Below are 16789 nucleotides of genomic sequence, written 5' to 3' on the forward strand. Positions count from 1 at the left end.
GAGAGAGAGAGAGAGAGAGAGAGAGAGAGAGAGAGAGAGAGAGAAAATAAATAGATAGATAGATAGATAGATAGATAGATAGATAGATAGATAGATAGATAGATAGATAGAGATACCAACCAGCAACAATTTAGAAATGCAGCTTAGCTTCCTACTGAATCCAATGATGGACCATGTTGCCCCCCTCCCGCCGAGAAGAAACCAACTTAGCTACACTCATGCTAGTTCTGTAGGACTGTCAAAATGCTCAATAGTTCAACAAGCCGGGTGTTCCACTTCAGGCCTCTGCTTAGAACCCCTCTTTCCCACTGTTGCCAGTACAATAAAAAATTCGTCCTCACCAGCCCGCACATCCCAAATATAAAGAAATTGATGCCCCACTCCAAAAGAGCTCAGTGTGTAAATTTGTTGAAGGAAGAAGTCACATCCAGCCATTGGATCTTCTTCAGCTTACACGTTTCGTCGACAATATGGATTAATCATAGTGTACAATTAAAAACTAGCTACCAATATATTTACAATAATTTCTACAATATAAAACTTTTAGTTGCAGTTGGATTCTCTGAGAACTATGGATAGGTAGATGTGACTAATTTTACTTACCGAAGGGCCCCTCTCTCCTCTTGGACCTGATTTTCCAGACAAACCCTAAGAGAAAAAAGAATCAAAGGCTGACTCATCAAATGATGCAATTTAGCAGCAATCGGTATAAAGGTCATTACGACATGCAACACTGCTGCAATCCAGCACTATACAGCAACACATGGCAGACTGGCAAACACTGCAATGTATTGTAATACTGCTATGTATAGTCATCCATGCATTTATTCTATCAAAGTCCATTAAAGTGAAGCTGTCAGGCAAAGATGAAAATTCAGCTATTAAAGGAAACCTGCTGTCTTTTTTTATACTTCTTTAAGTATATATTTTAATTGATCTCCTTATATATTTATTTTGTATTTCTATAGCGCCTTTTCCCTTCAAAGGGACTCAAAGCACTTAGGAGGTGAGGTAGCCATCTTGGGCACACTCAGTTGAGCCACTTAACTTAACCAACATGTTTTTGTAATGTAGGAGGAAACCAAAGTACGCCATGCAAACTGCATGCATATAATATCCTGGTTGGGATTAAAACCAAGGACCCTAGTGCTACAATTAGGGGCCTCCCAAGGCCTGGTGTCACCTGGAGTGGATATCCCCCGTCACTGCGCATTCACGGCCATCTCGGTGATACCTGCAGATGGCCATCTTGGTGATGGATGCCGGTGGCCATCTTGGTGATGGATGCCGGCAGAGAGAGGAGGGGACGTTCACCCGGAAGCATAAGGTATGCCGCCGGGTCCCCTTTTCTCTCCTGCGACTGTTGGGCTCTCAGTCCATGACCAAGTACCCGACTTTTCAGAGAGGGTGACACCAAAATGACTGTCGGTCATTTTGGTGTAACCCCTCCAATGGTGTCACCCGGATGTGGGCCGCACCCCCTTGTGACGCCACTGGCTACAAGGCAGTAGTGCTAACCACTGAGACACTGTACCATCCATCTTTAAGCATGTCATTTGCAATAAGTAAAGTACAATGCACATGCAGGCAGCCATATGTGCTCTTTGTATATGTAGACTCTGCTTATGTCTTAGCACAGCAGTCGTGTCTTAAGGTACTTGCAGACATGAGGTGACATATGCCCAGGCCAGTTGTTGGTTTTTTTTGCCATATTGCTAAGGGATCTTATGTTTATGCTGATCTGGCTGCTGTCATGGGGCACAGCTATTGGCCAGATTAGAAGTCATGCCCAACTCATTTATCCTGCAAAACTTTGCGAACGTTCATGCTGTGCGAATGGAGGTAAAAACAAATGCTCTGAACATAATTTCTTTCAAAGTCAAAAGTAATATCAGAAATACCAAATTATGGTCACTAGATGGAACTGAGGAGCATAAAAAAGAAGAATTTATAACCTATGCTCTTTAGCTCCATCTAGTGGCCATACTGCGGTATTTACCTGATATTACATTCGAATTTAAAAGAAATTATGCTAAGAACTAGGGATGCATCGAAACATATCGGTCAAAAATGGCACTTTTAGTAGGATAGTTATTACGATAAAGTGCATTTTCTGTAGAATCCACAACTGGACCAAGCCAGGCACCATCAATTAAAGTGCTTGAATCATTCACACATGTCTTCCCAAATGCTGGTCCCAGCCAGTAATGTGCGGTAGGGCTAAGGGTAGGGCTTGATTTGTATCTGGGGCCATGCCTCCTTCATCAGAGCCATGTGGGTCCTGGTTCAATCTGGTTGTGGAATCTGCATGTATTTTATCCTACTTATCTTGTGAGTACCTTTTTTGAGGAATAGGCACTTTGTCAATTTCTTCCCTTCCCTAAGCTAGCCAAAACTTAATACAAAAACCACATACACTCTGCTAAAGAGATGTTAGTATAGAACTGTTTTAAAACTAAGATTTTTCATAAAAACAAAAATCACTCATATAACTATCCAGAGAACAAGGCACATTTTTGTCAGGCACACTTAGGGGCCGATTTATAAATCTTTGGTATGCTCCTCGGTCATGCTGTGTGAACTGCATTCTTCCATCTATACACTGGATGGAAGATTTATAAATCAGCCCCTTAAATTAAAATGTATTCGTTTGAACCTCCGTTTAAAAACAAAGTAAAAGTTGATTTAAGCAGCCCTCCGGTATAGACGGGACAGGTTGGCTATATGAATAGGTAATGTTTCCCATACCCTTGCTCCCTTCTCTCCGTTGGCCCCTGCGAATCCTGGGAAGCCGAGAGATCCCTGTAACGATATAAGGCAGAGTTGATTATAAACCAGTGCAGAAAGGCAGGCGCTGCATACCCGTTATGTTCCGCTGTAACCCTCCTTCACCTTCGTCCCCTGACGTCCTGGGTAGCCTGGCAGACCTGGAACACCCAGCTTGCCCTGGAAGACACAAGAGACACAAGTTATATTACCATTCTAATTGGGTTGTTCTGGTTTGTGGGGACACACCAGACACAGCCACATCTCACCTTCTCACCCAACAATCCAAGGGGACCTGGGTCACCAGGGGGGCCGGATCTTCCCTTAGGGCCCTCAGAGCCATCCTCACCTCTTGAGCCTGGGACTCCGCCCTCACCCTATGTAGAAATGAAATACCAAACCATGGTTAAAAAGATATAAAACCTACCTTAAACACACTGTAGAGTCAGCCATAGAGCAGGCTGAACTAACATATCTGCAACCTTTTAACTACTTATAAAATAATAGTAATGCGAGCTACAATAAAATAGAACTTCGCCAAGTTGTTTATACTTTTAAAACTACACATTTTTCTATTCAAGAAAGCTACCTATTATAATGTTACTACATGTGTAACTGTCATAAACTAAATAAAGATGTTCAATTTTTTGTTCCTCTGGTTGGAAGAAAATGCTTCTTATGATCCAATGCAAGCTTTCGTTGCTTTTGCCCCATATTTGCTTTACTCTTATATAAGCTGCCCTCCTGTTAAAAGGAAAGTAGTTTTTAATGATTTCAACATCTGCTTGATGTAAAAAGATTTAATTAGTCTAGGGGGTTTTCTTTAACATTGGGTCGTGGTACAGAATGGCCCATGGCACATTGAATAGACATAACTAGCAGAAAAGAACAAGAAAATACGAATAGAAAAAAATAATTTAGCACAGCAATGAACATCCAACACTCAACAAAGTGTTATTTGTCCGTTGCCAGACTCTGCATTGAAGAAAGCTTATCCAAAGTTGATACGTTATTTTAATCAGACTGGTGCTGCTCTTGTTTAATTTTTTGAGACAAGTGTTGGACCACCCATTAAAACCTTGATTGGCCTTGAGAGAGGCACGTGATGGTGTGCATAATGCACAAGAGCTCAAATCTATTGTATTGAAATGCATTGTATTGCTTGCTTTTTTTCCTTTTTTTTTAAACATAAATGTTATTTAATTTTGCAGTCTATTTTCTGCTGTGCACTGCAGCATGTTGCAACGCAATAAAGCATGTTGGAACCCGCTGAGCAACAATGCAGCATGTCCTTATTTGGTCAGCGCACACTAATGCAGCACATTGGTGCAAACTGAGACTAGGTTCACAACTAGGCGACTACTGACTGTGCAGCAATCCGTGCGGTTTTGTCCTCGATTGCCGCACTGTGGGGAGTCGCCAAGGTGTGAACCGATTGCGCTGTGGGTGCCATTATTTTCTAATTGCACCCCAGTCGCGCCGGGCGGATCGCGCGGTTTCCCGTGGCTAAAAAAGCCACAGGTCGTGTGTCGCAAAAAAGGTACTGTTACTTTTTTTAGTGATTGCCGCGTGGATGTCACACCACTGAAATCAACAGAGCCGCGCAGCAATCGCTGTGTTTCTACATCACACATCCCGGGTGTCGTGTGATGTAGTGCAGGTGTGAACCTAGCCTGAAGCATAAGGCAAATTGCCTTGTTTATGTTTTGGAACTGCATTGGTCAATGTTGTCCAATGCAGCCTAGTAGGTCTGGTGTGAATGAGCCCTTAATATTTTGAGCTCTATGTTGTATTGATAGGTCCTGTGTATTCCAGCCTGACATGGGTTTAGATTTGTCTGGATATATTGCTGCCAGGAGGCCAAACAAGAAGATCTCCAAAGTTTTGGATCAGAAAAGATATAGTGGTTATTTTATGGCCTAGTACATATAGGAATTTTGTAGTCTTGGCTAGTAAATAATAGTGTGAAGAACAACATATTCATTAGGCATGAACATTGCATTTAAAAAATGTCCAGAAGCGTTCTTAAAGTCTTCTCTTTCCCTTTGTACACCAGTCTGGTAGTGCTGAAAACAGATATCAATTTGAGAGTTGATTGTTGCTTTAAATAGGCATTCAGCTGGCTTGTAACTGAAACAAGCATCATTACTGCTTAAGCTTTCTAAATGTCTACTATAGCCTACTGCAAGGGCGTCCCGAGGCCAGGTGTCACCAGGTCTCCGGACCTGGTGACACCCCGCCATGTCGTCATCACGCGTGTGCGTGATGGACACCGGCAGAGAGAGGAGGGGATGTTCACCCGGCAGGATGAGGTATGCCGCCGGGTCCTCTCTTCTCTCCTGACACTGTTGGGCTCTTGGTCCATGACGACTTTTTAGAGGGGGTGATGACTTTTTAGAGGGGGTGACACCAAAATGACTGTCAGTCATTTTGGTGTCACCCCTACAATGGTGTCACCTAGGTGCGGGCCGCACCCCCCTTGTGATGCCACTGGCCTGCTGAATGCTCTAAGGCAGTGGTTCTCAAGCTGTGTAACCTCAGAGCCCACATTTGTCCTTGGTCATTAAGTCGCGACCCAAGTCCCACTGCCTGCATTGCAAATTCCGGTGCCGGGCAGCATATTGGGAATGACTATTTAGCGCAAGAACTGACATGCTGCACTAGGCGGAGGCTGAGGAGCCTCTAACCTAGCACAATGGAAGGCACGTCACGACCCACTGAACACTGGGTTACGACCCACTCTTCGGTTTACGGCTCTAAGTTGAGAACCATGGCTCTAAGGGATTCCAAAAAAAGTTGCTGTAAAATTTGTAAATGTATTGTAACTGCATTGTAAGAGATGCCACCTAACATTATTATTTTTTTAAACAACAGTGACCATTTTAAATGCTGGTAGAGCATGAGAGAGGGCAAGACAAGCATGTCTAATATGGAGGAGTGCAACTTTATTTTTTCCATGTCCGTCAGCAGCAGACATTAGCAGAACTAGTGATCCAACTAGCTGCAAATGGGCAAGTCAATCATGAAGTAACTACTTCCTCATAAAATTAAGGCTTACCCTGCAATAAGAGATTGAGTAACACTTGGAATGTAAATGATAATGGATGGGTTAAGCCAATTCTTTTAAAATATCAATTACTATTTCAGTTCTTACTCATCAACACATAACAGGTCCGGCTGATGTACATGACCACACCAACTGGTGAGCTTATCTTAGTCTAACGTGGACAATACCACAAAACAATAGGCTGCACTTTTCCTCTTATTAATATTTGAGTGGTATTATGACTGGTAGTAGTAGATCAATTCACATCAAGTACATAAAGTAAACTTGCATTTATACTCACCTTATCACCTTTTATACCAAAGTCCCCTTTGAACCCTGTGAAACCCTCTTCACCCTGAAAAAATAGAATAAAGACAACCAGGTTATAATTACGAAGATCCATCTCTTTCACAGAAAGTCATTAAAGTGTACCTGTCACAAAGGAGCATTTTGCTGGTGTAGGCTTATCATAAAATAGCAATGAGATGGTGCACATGCTCTCTATAAAGCCCTGCCCCAACACTAAGCACCATTCCCGTGGGATTGTAGCTTTTCTAGGCACCACAGGTGCTGCAGAGATTCCAGTATCTCTTCACTGTAGAGTGTAGAAGCAAGGGGCAGATGATAAAATTGTGGTGACCTTGCATTTGCCTCATGGTAGGAAATGCCCTACTGTCACATCTATCCAATGGAAATACCAACTGCAGGTTCTGAATCAATATGTAAAATATCAAAGAATCAGAAATGAAAAGTATCAATGTGCTAAAAGAGTCATAACCCCCAATATTATAGAGATATCAGCAGTGCCAAGAAAAATCTTTAGGCTGCAGCAAAATGGCTGACCAGGCTATGTTTGGGCAAAAGGTACATTTAAAGGGCACTGACGTAGAAAGTTGTCCTCTTACCTTCTCTCCTTTGTGTCCTTTAAGGCCCCTGATTCCGTCAATTCCCTGCAAATGTAAAAAAAGACCCATGAGGGAGGAAGAAAAGGAAATACTGCACAGAAGGAAACGATTAAGATATATAAGAACCGGAGAAAACAGCATGGAATCAATCAGGTGTACAAAATGGAAAGATATGAACCAATTTTCAGGTTGAAATCCAAGACAAAACATAATCAGAGAGAAGCAAAATATACTCTTTTTTTTTTTTTTTAAAGTACCTTTCCACCTCGAGGACCAGGATAACCAATTGAACCTTGTGGACCAAGTGGACCCTAAAGGAAAAGAACCAATAAAGTTGATTGGTGAAAAAAGAAAAACTTTAAATCGATATCACGAGTTCACTTGTTAAATCCTGCGTCAGAATGTAGGCGTCATCATGGCTTCCATATTTCTCTTAATCTATTTTTATAAATAGGTAGCAGAATAGTACTGGAGGGACATATCAACTAAGGCAAAGGACAGGTGTAATAAGTCTGGTTACAGTGGGACACCTTGCATTGGTCAACGTTTGAGATTGATTGACAGAGATTGGATTATGATAAATTTGTAATTTCATTTTATAATGATTTAGGTAGAAATACTTTTTTTTCATAAGTGTATAATATATAGCTGTGTAAATCAACTAAGCTTAGCTATTAGGACCATTTTATACCCGTCCATTACTTTTTTTCAAACGCAGCACACTGCATTGCATGGCTTGTGCATTGTGGTGTACTACAATGCAAGTCTGTCAGCACCTACTCTACAACACAACACTCAGCAACACACAGGCTTTATATAAAACAGTAGGTCATATTTTTATAGGGGGCAGGTCCCTTCAATTCATAGCAATTTCAAATGACTTAGTAGCTACTTAATGAGTAATAATTTAGCATATTAACTGACCAGGTTGTACAATTTCAATCCTGTTGAAAGTTTTTGAAGAGGAAAACAAAATGCAAATATATAACTATATACAGTATATATAGATATACATATCTATATATATATAGATATATATATACATACATATATGCAAAAATACAGAACAAGGCAAAAAAGTTTTCTTAATTTTGCCAATATTTCAGATTACTGGTAATATTGATCCACCCAAAAATTTATTCAACTGATCTGAGGGGCTGGAGATCATCCATGAAGTAGGCTGTTACCAGTCTACTTCAAGGATCATTATCATTCAGTCTAAGTGATAAATTGGATGGGCAAGAAGAAGTTTGAGTCCAGAGTAGTACGGATTCATTGGCATCAAGATTTAATTCTAAATATTGCCATACCGTAGCTTCATGCGTTAGCGGTCTGCAGCAATGGTGGAATATTCAATGGCTTAGGTTTATCTTGTTACAAGACATTAGACATGTAAGCTACGGACAAAAACAGTTAGTTTCGGATATTTAATTATTTCAAGATTCTGATCCGAAAATTCAGTTTGGTCCGTGTTTCGGATTTTGATTAAATCCTAATTTTCGTTAGTGTCGGATAAGTTTACGAATAATCGTTGCGAATACCACAGAAAACCATATACAGATATTAATACTAAAGCCCTAGACTCGAATGGCATTCGGGATCCGAATTTCCGAATTGCATTCCGGGGCTCCCAAATGCCATTCGGATCTGGGAGTCATATACTGTACATATATCACTAAAGCTGAGGCTTATAGACCGGAATGGCATTCGGGGCTCCCCAATGCAATTCTGAAATTCGGATCCTGAATGCCATTCGGGTCTGGTTTTAGTATTATATGTATATACTGTATATGGCTCCCATGTTGCCGTAACGAAAATTCGTGTTCAGACCCATTCGAATGCATTAAACCGAAAAACACATTCTGATTGGTCAGAAAAGTCACATGTCTGATTCAGTTTCGTTTTTGAATGAAATTCGAACGGGATCCGAAATTCGGAAACGGAAATTCGGATTCGGACACATTCAGATTTATTTGGATTCGGAAGTTTGGATGTGTCCGAATGTCCATATTTCGGAAAATTCGTCCGAATTTTAATTTGGAACGAAACGAATCGCACATGTCTACAAGACACATGATGACATACTTAGTAGCACTGCAATATCTTAAGACGGTATATATCTTCTAGTAAATATAATGAGTCATATAATAACTGATATCTTCACTGAAGAAAAAAATCCAAAGTGAACTAGATGTAATTTCTCAGTTTGCAACTTTCGGTATGTCAACATGGCCTTGACTAGAACCCCAAACAAAATAATCCTATTAGGATCCTCATATCAGCAACATATAAAACAAAATACTAAGAGGCTTGGCGAATCTGACAAATATAGACTTCCAAAACCCTACACATTTTAGACCTACAGGTTGCACAATTCTAACCCACTCATGTAAGCTATGAGTGGGTTAGGCCATGGCATTTGATATTTGATGTTTCAGTATTAAAGTGGACTTTTACACTCAAAAATCAAGTTCTACCAATGCATCCCTCTATGTATGATGATTAATATGTATATCAATTATATTATATTATATGGACATGGCAGGTGTTAAATGCTGTGATTGTGAAATACTTACACTTGCAGAGCATTCACTTCCTGCTTTGAAAGGGAAAACTGACTTCAGTTTGCCAAAGCAATGCACACTGGGAAGCTTATATCAGCAGAGCATTGCTGGGAAATCTCATCTCAGGGAAAGGCATTTTCCTCCCCCTAGATGATGTGCATGGTCACATGTCCTATTCACTTGTCTAGTGACATGTGCCAATTTTCAGGAAGTAAAAGGAGATCTAGTAATCTGCCCTTAGTAAACATGGCCACTGTCAGAAGACTAGGGAAGAAAGGAGAAATAAGGTATGCAGAGAATACAAAGCCGACAATTATCTAGAAGTATGTGATTGTAGGTTGTCATTACTAAACATTTCTAAAGGTGTCTTTGTTGTTATTTTAAAGGTATGGGTAAAGGTCCGCTTTAAGGAACAAGGTTTACCATGCATAGATTGATCCATTAAACCCAAACAAAAGGAGCACAAAACTGAAATTATTGCTTATATAAACCAATCAGAATTGTTGTTTTCTATAGAATTAAAAAAGAAACCTGACTGCAGTTTGCAAGAACTCCTATTTTGTGCTCGTTTTCTTTTCTCCAAATTAATAACTCTGTCCCTTCATCTTGATTTTGTTATTCCTTTGACATTGATTCTGATTACCTGTGTTTTTCACATGTAGCTAGTTACAGTGAAACTTACCTGGTTTCCCTTGGTGCCTGAATAACCCTCTTTGCCAGGATGACCCTGCGGAAGAAAAATTTAGAAATCATATAATGCAGGTTAGTGTATATTTTTTCTTTAACTTGATTAACCATCTAATGTCGATTTCTCACAAATACATTAAATCTATTTGACTTTTTTCTAGATATTAATATGATTTAATCTCAAATTAAGATAACTATAGTTTTGGTGCTATGTTGTTTCCCTGGAACCTCTAACTATGAAGCACTGAATGTTTGTACATTTAATAGTTGGGAATTAAGAGAACAGTCATCTGCCAAATTCCTTTTGCTAAAGACAAAGGATAACCATAACTTGTTATACTGCCGGAGTAAGATTTAGGCAGGGGCGGGGTTTTTGTTTCCTAGAAATATTTAACGATTTGAATACAGGCAGTTCCCAGGTTACGAACAAGATAGGTTCTGTAGGTTTGTTCTTAAATTGAATTTGTATGTAAGTTGGAACAGGTCCATTTTTGTATGGTAATAATCGTAGCATTCATTGGGGGTACGGCCTTTCACATGCTCCATTATTCTACCTTTATTTTTTTAAATTGTTGCAATTGTTGACTGACTGTAAAAAAAATGCTCTGCCAATAGATGAAGGAGTTTCACCTCTCTCTGATCTTTTTATTATTTCTACTTTATCCTCCATGGTGAGGGTTTTTCTTTTCTTTGCTGTATCACCAGCACTTGCATCAGATTTGTGTTTCGGCATTGTTACAAGGTGAAAGCAAAAAACGTCTGAAGTACACTGTATGTACAGGGTTACAAGCCAACTTCCTGTACAGTAGCAGACCCGGAAGAAGAGGCGGGAACTCTTCGTCTGCATGTCTAACAGCTTCCTGTAATGTACAGGAGGTAGAATACTACAAACCAGATCCACTCCCTGTCTGTACGTCTAACAGCTTCCTGTAATGTACAGGAGGTAGAATACTACAAACCAGATCCACTCCCTGTCTGTACGTCTAACAGCTTCCTGTAATGTACAGGAGGTAGAATACTACAAACCAGATCCACTCCCTGTCTGTACGTCTAACAACTCCCTGTAATGTACAGGAGGTACAGTACTTCAAACCAGACCCACCCCCTGTCTGCACGTCTAACAACTTCCTGTAATGTACAGGAGGTACCGTACTTCAAACCAGACCCACCCCCTGTCTGCACGTCTAACAACTTCCTGTAATGTACAGGAGGTACAGTACTGCAAATGAGACCCACTCCCTTTCTGTACGTCTCACAAACTTCCTGTAATGTACAGGAGGTACCGTACTTCAAACCAGACCCACCCCCTGTCTGCACGTCTAACAACTTCCTGTAATGTACAGGAGGTACAGTACTACAAAATAGACCCACTCCTCGTCTGCACGTCTAACAACTTCCTGTAATGTACAGGAGGTACAGTACTACAAACGAGACACACTCCTCGTCTGTACGTCTAACAACTTCCTGTAATGTACAGGAGGTACAGTACTACAAACGAGACCCACTCCCCGTCTGTACGTCTAACAACTTCCTGTAATGTACAGGAGGTACAGTACTTCTAACCAGACCCACCCCCTGTCTGCACGTCTAACAACTTCCTGTAATCTAAAGGAGGTACAGTACTACAAACCAGACCCACTTCCTGTCTGCACATCTAACAACTTCCTGTAATGTACAGGAGGTACAGTACTACAAACCAGAGCCACCCCCTGTCTGCACATCTAACAACTTCCTGTAATGTACAGGAGGTACAGTAATACAAACCAGACCCACCCCCTGTCTGCACGTGTAACAACCTCCTGTAATGTACAGGAGGTACAGTACTACAAACGAGACCCACTCCTTGTCTGTACGTCTAACAACTTCCTGTAATGTACAAGAGGTACAGTACTACGAATGTTGGCACGAGCATGGCAGCCTGGTTTGTAAGTACGAGTTGTACGTAAATCGGATGTTCGTAACTCGGGGACTGCCTGTACATTTTTGTTGGTTGTAATACACTATTAAATCAATTGTGAGCCTTGTTTTCAGCCACAATTGTGCAAATATCCATATAGAGATATTAATTCCACCAGAACCTGACAACATGGTGGAATTGAAGGCTTCATACGGTCTACAGGAGATGGAGTCTATTTGATTCAGTTGAGCTGGTTTTACAACCAAAAGAACAGCAGAGTGAAGAATATAACGCAGTGTTAGGGAAGGAACGAAGTCCCCCTGTTTGCTGGATTGGAACCCAATAGCAGGGAACAATCCCAGAAGGAGAGTCCAGGCTGAGGTACAAGAAAGGATAATCCAAAATGCGATGTCAGAGTACAGTCCGGGTCGAGGCAGGCAGCGAGTATCATAAACGGTGAGGCAAGCCAGGGGTCGATAACCAGGAGATCCGAATAGCAGGGAAGGGAGGCAGGAAACAGGAAACAGGAAATGAGGCGTTGTAGCTGCTTAGGGAATGGCAGAATAACTCAGCAACAAGTCTTGGATCTGGCTGGAATTTAAACCCAGCAGGGGCCAGCGACGCCCCTGTTGTCTGGGCAACAGGAAGCCACAGGTCCCTGCGAACCAATGGGACGGCTGGGAGAGAAGGAGTGTTTGCAAGGCCCTCCCTGGCAATGACCAGCACCCGAAGCAGCTAAGAAGCCACGGCATTGCCACATGCGCACGTCACGCACGCATGGCATGCATGCGCTCATGTGCACACATGCAGCACGCCGCCGGGCACCAATTCACCCCAAGAAGGACCCTACGATCTCCGTCGCACCCGCCGGACCCCAGGTAAGAGGGCACCCCTGGTCCCACGACACGCAGTCATAAAAAATCTACATCTGGTTGATAGAGACGTTGACGTTTTAATGTTATACATGGACATTTTAATGTGAAACATGGACATAAACATGGTTAATGTTAAGCAGGCCCAATGTGTACTTACGGGAGGTCCATCAGAGCCTGGAATTCCGGGAAGGCCAGGCTTGCCCAGAGGGCCCTGTAAACAAAAAAGTATGAGTTGAGTTGCAGGTTAGGTAAGTGCTACCCTCTAAACCCCTTTTTACCCTCCTCTAAACCTTATCATTCTTACCTGCTCTCCTGGTGGACCCACAGGACCTTGTGGCCCAGAAAGACCTTGTGTGCCTGGAGTTCCTTGCTGTCCAGGAGGGCCTGGCTCACCTTGTGGACCCTAAGACAAAAACAATATTTTAGATGAGGACAGGCACTACAAAGACTTGGACTTTACACTGTGTTGAGTCCCAACTGTATGTAGAATAGAACTTACCAGATTTCCCTTCTGTCCCACTGGCCCGTCCATACCTCTTACTCCCTGTAGAGACATGGAAAACAATGTTATCTGGCTAAGCAGTCTGCACACTATTACAAGTAGAATTTAATGTATGGAGAATACTCACATTTGAGCCTGGGTTGCCAGGTGGGCCTTTAGGTCCAAGCAGTCCCCGGACTCCCTAAGAAAACATGGAGAGACAAATGTTTAATATATAGACGAGGTTGCTAAATTTAAACTTGTTCACGCTGGAAGTGAGGAGGTTAAGAGGGGACATGATTTTGTTGTACAAAATGTTTAGTGGTGAGGGCAACATATGCAATAAACTTTTTACTGTAAACTCCGTAACCAGGACTAGAGGCCACCACCTAAAATTGGTGGAGAAAAGATTTATCCACAAAGGGGCGTAGGGGCATCTTCTCTGTCAGAGTGGTTATAATTTTGAACTCTTTGCCACAACAAGTGGTATCTGCAAAGAATATTGATTCGTTCAAAAATCAATTAGATACCATCCTAAGAGACCGTAACATACAGGGGTACAGGTACTCTTAAATACTAGACCATGCAGGAACTCTTATACACACACGCACGCACAAGAGACACACACACACACAAAGGTTGAACTGGATGGACCTGAGTGTTTTTTCAACCTTAAATACTAATACTAATACGTAACTACAGTATGTAACTATTAACAAAACTGTTAATATATTGTGATGGGTATGTAACAATCATTGGATTCCATCTATCAGGTCTAAATACCTCTGTGATTGTCCTAAACATATATATATATACCGGTATATATATTGTGGGGAGAGATTTTGCTCTTGAGGGAAGACCATCCTATTTCTATTCAGTAGGGACGCGCAGGAATAACAGAACAGACCAAGTAACATGTTTTAAGGAAGCGTGGCTTAAAGCAAAACTCCACCCAAAAATAACAAGATAAAATGAATAGCCCATCAAAAGATAAAATAACAAAACAAGCTTTCTCTGAAATATATTGCTTTAATCCAGAGATTTCCCCTACAGTACTTTTTTTGTCCTCAGTCTGATGGCCAGCATCATTTAACTCACTTTCCTTGAGCCCGGCTTGTCCAGAACTTTCCCTAGTCTGTTACTGGAGATTGAAAGGAGAAGCAGCACAGTAATAAGCTGATCTCTCTGTCACTTTGCGTTCTCCTGCTATCAGCATGCTTCTTGTCAGCACATGAACTAATTGGCTCCTTGTATTGTTTCTTCCTCTAATACTCCAGCTCTGCTATACATGGACTGCAAGATGCTGATGCCAAGTCGAATGCAGATACTTACATTGCTTGTATTTAAAAAAATTAATTTAATAATATATCACTTAATAAAGAGCCACATTGATATATTTTATATCTGCTTAGAGTTCTGCTTTAAAGAGAAAAGTTGTTGCCCTTAATTATGACCTTCGTGAATTATCTACATCCTGCGCCACTAGTCCTCTCTCTCTTGGCCTGGCCTGTATACTGGAGCCCCATAAAAAAAACCTCTGTCTGTTGGCCAGGAGACGAGCCCCATAGACACTCTACCATCCAGGCATGGCCAGGAGAGAGGAGCCTTGTGGCTCCAGATGTCAACAAACACAGGAGGCTGTGGGTGTCGGATCTTTGCATACATCTTGGGAGGAGAAGGGTGGGACCTATTAGGGCAGGGGAGGGGGGCAAAAATAATAAGTTCACTTATTCTTTAAACAATGCCTCACTGACCTCTGTAGCTGCAGGCACTGTGGAGCAATTTATGCTCAGAGAAGCAGTGAATTACTTCAAGTTGGGTGTCAACACTCTGCTCTCCCTTTTTCTTGTAACCTTTCTCTATGTTTACAGATTAGAAGTCTGGAGCAGAATAAACTGAGCTGTTGAACTGAAACTAAAAGTACTTTCTATTGTAAACCTTAAAGATGAATTACTCCACATTGCCTAAAACAATAGAGGTCATAGTTGTAAAGGTTTTTTAATGTGTCAAGAATATGTAAATATTCATATGATCATAGTTCTACTTTACAGTGTATTTCTAGGTAAACGTTTTCTTTTGTTTTGCATATAGCATGGAAGGGTTAGAATCCCTGGCATGTTTGTATTGTCGTGTGTCTATGTCTCTGCTGCGATATTCACTCCTCTATGTGTCCAACAAACCTCAATTTTCCTTCATTGAAACAAAAATTATGGTAAAATCCCAAATGTTCTGGTGCAACAGAAGTTAATGGGAAATCTTCCAGTAAGGGCACTTGGTCTAGTGATGCCTGTTATAGAGGGGAGTTCCCCTCATTTTGGAGAGAGGGGGGTGCGCTGGTGATCTAGAATGAAGTAAAGTCAATCTGATATTTCAGTTTTGGAGAGTTGACTTCTTGTATATCTGAGAGATTCCAAAAGTGAGATTTCCCCAGAGTGGTCTGTGTCTCTTCCTACCACAATGATACAATAAGGGAGTCACCTCCTCATGGCTGGCTTCCCTACAATGTGTTTATTCCATAGAGAACCCGCTGGAAGAATATAAAACCGCTTGGCTTGGTAACTGACATGGCAGTAAGGTGGACCTGGAATTCTGGTGTGGAAAATCTATGTTTGTGTTTGTCTGTATAGCCCTAAAGCTGTACTCCAGACACACAACTACACAAGATTGTAATATATGTGAATTGTTTAACTACCAAAACACTCCTGTGATCGTCAAACATCTTTACCAGAATACACATCCAAGTCCTGGACCTCCACTGCAAACTACACTGCAGATGAGCAATACAGCCTGTTCCAGGACCTGACCTGGCCAGGCCTATGACTGGACAGGGAATGAGTAGCAGCACACTGATGAGGTTATTACTTTGCCCTACCCTCCTGTAAGCATTTTTATGATGTTTATACAAACACTTTGTGCAAATGTAAAACAGTACAGTAGTACAGAAATGCTCATTATGATTTGTATTAATGCAAGTCCCACAATAAGCAGTACATGTGTAGTCCATTGTGCTGCCATTCTAAATGACAACCCAACACACATAAACAGCATAAACAAGTGGACATGTCCTTCATTGCAGGTCCACAGTGAAGATCTGTTTTTCCGTGTTTGGAGGCTCATCAAAGATCCATTCTTTGTATTGTATTGTACTCTTTACTGGACCATATGTCCGGGATTGTATTGTACCCTTTACTGGACCAGATGTCCAGGATTGTATTGTACCCTTTACTGGACCAGATGTCCAGGATTGTATTGTACCCTTTACTGAACTGGTTATCTAGGATTCTATTGTACCTCTTTACTGGAAGAGTTGCCCAGGATTGGATTGGATTCTTTACTGGACCGGTTGTCCAAGACTGTACCATACTCTTTACTGGATCAGTTCTCCAGGATTGTATTGTTCCCTTTACTGAACTGGTTGTCCGGGATAGTATTGTACCCTTTACTGGACCAGTTCTCCAGGATTGTATTGTACCCTTTACTGGACTCTTTGTCCAAGACTGTATCATACTCTCTACTGGACCTGTTTTCCAGGATTATATTGTACCCTTTATTGGACCAATTGTCCAAG

The 16789-nt window shown here is 41.4% G+C and overlaps 1 protein-coding gene across 1 annotated transcript in view; it reads right to left on the reverse strand.

The window, feature by feature from the left end:
* The window catches only part of COL11A2 (collagen type XI alpha 2 chain), a 133561-nt gene that overhangs the window by 37024 nt on the left and 79748 nt on the right, over positions 1-16789 (reverse strand). The window contains exons 21-32 of the mRNA XM_018558117.1: positions 13370-13423; positions 13240-13284; positions 13045-13143; positions 12898-12951; positions 9964-10008; positions 6975-7028; positions 6718-6762; positions 6114-6167; positions 3036-3143; positions 2893-2946; positions 2749-2802; positions 604-648 (exon numbers count right to left, since the gene is read on the reverse strand). Of these exons, the coding sequence (XP_018413619.1) occupies positions 604-648; positions 2749-2802; positions 2893-2946; positions 3036-3143; positions 6114-6167; positions 6718-6762; positions 6975-7028; positions 9964-10008; positions 12898-12951; positions 13045-13143; positions 13240-13284; positions 13370-13423 (711 nt within the window). The remainder of the gene's footprint in view (positions 1-603; positions 649-2748; positions 2803-2892; positions 2947-3035; positions 3144-6113; positions 6168-6717; positions 6763-6974; positions 7029-9963; positions 10009-12897; positions 12952-13044; positions 13144-13239; positions 13285-13369; positions 13424-16789) is intronic.

The sequence above is a fragment of the Nanorana parkeri genome, unplaced genomic scaffold (genome assembly GCF_000935625.1).
Source record: "Nanorana parkeri isolate BGI_ZX_2015 unplaced genomic scaffold, ASM93562v1 scaffold321, whole genome shotgun sequence".
NCBI lineage: Eukaryota > Metazoa > Chordata > Amphibia > Anura > Dicroglossidae > Nanorana > Nanorana parkeri.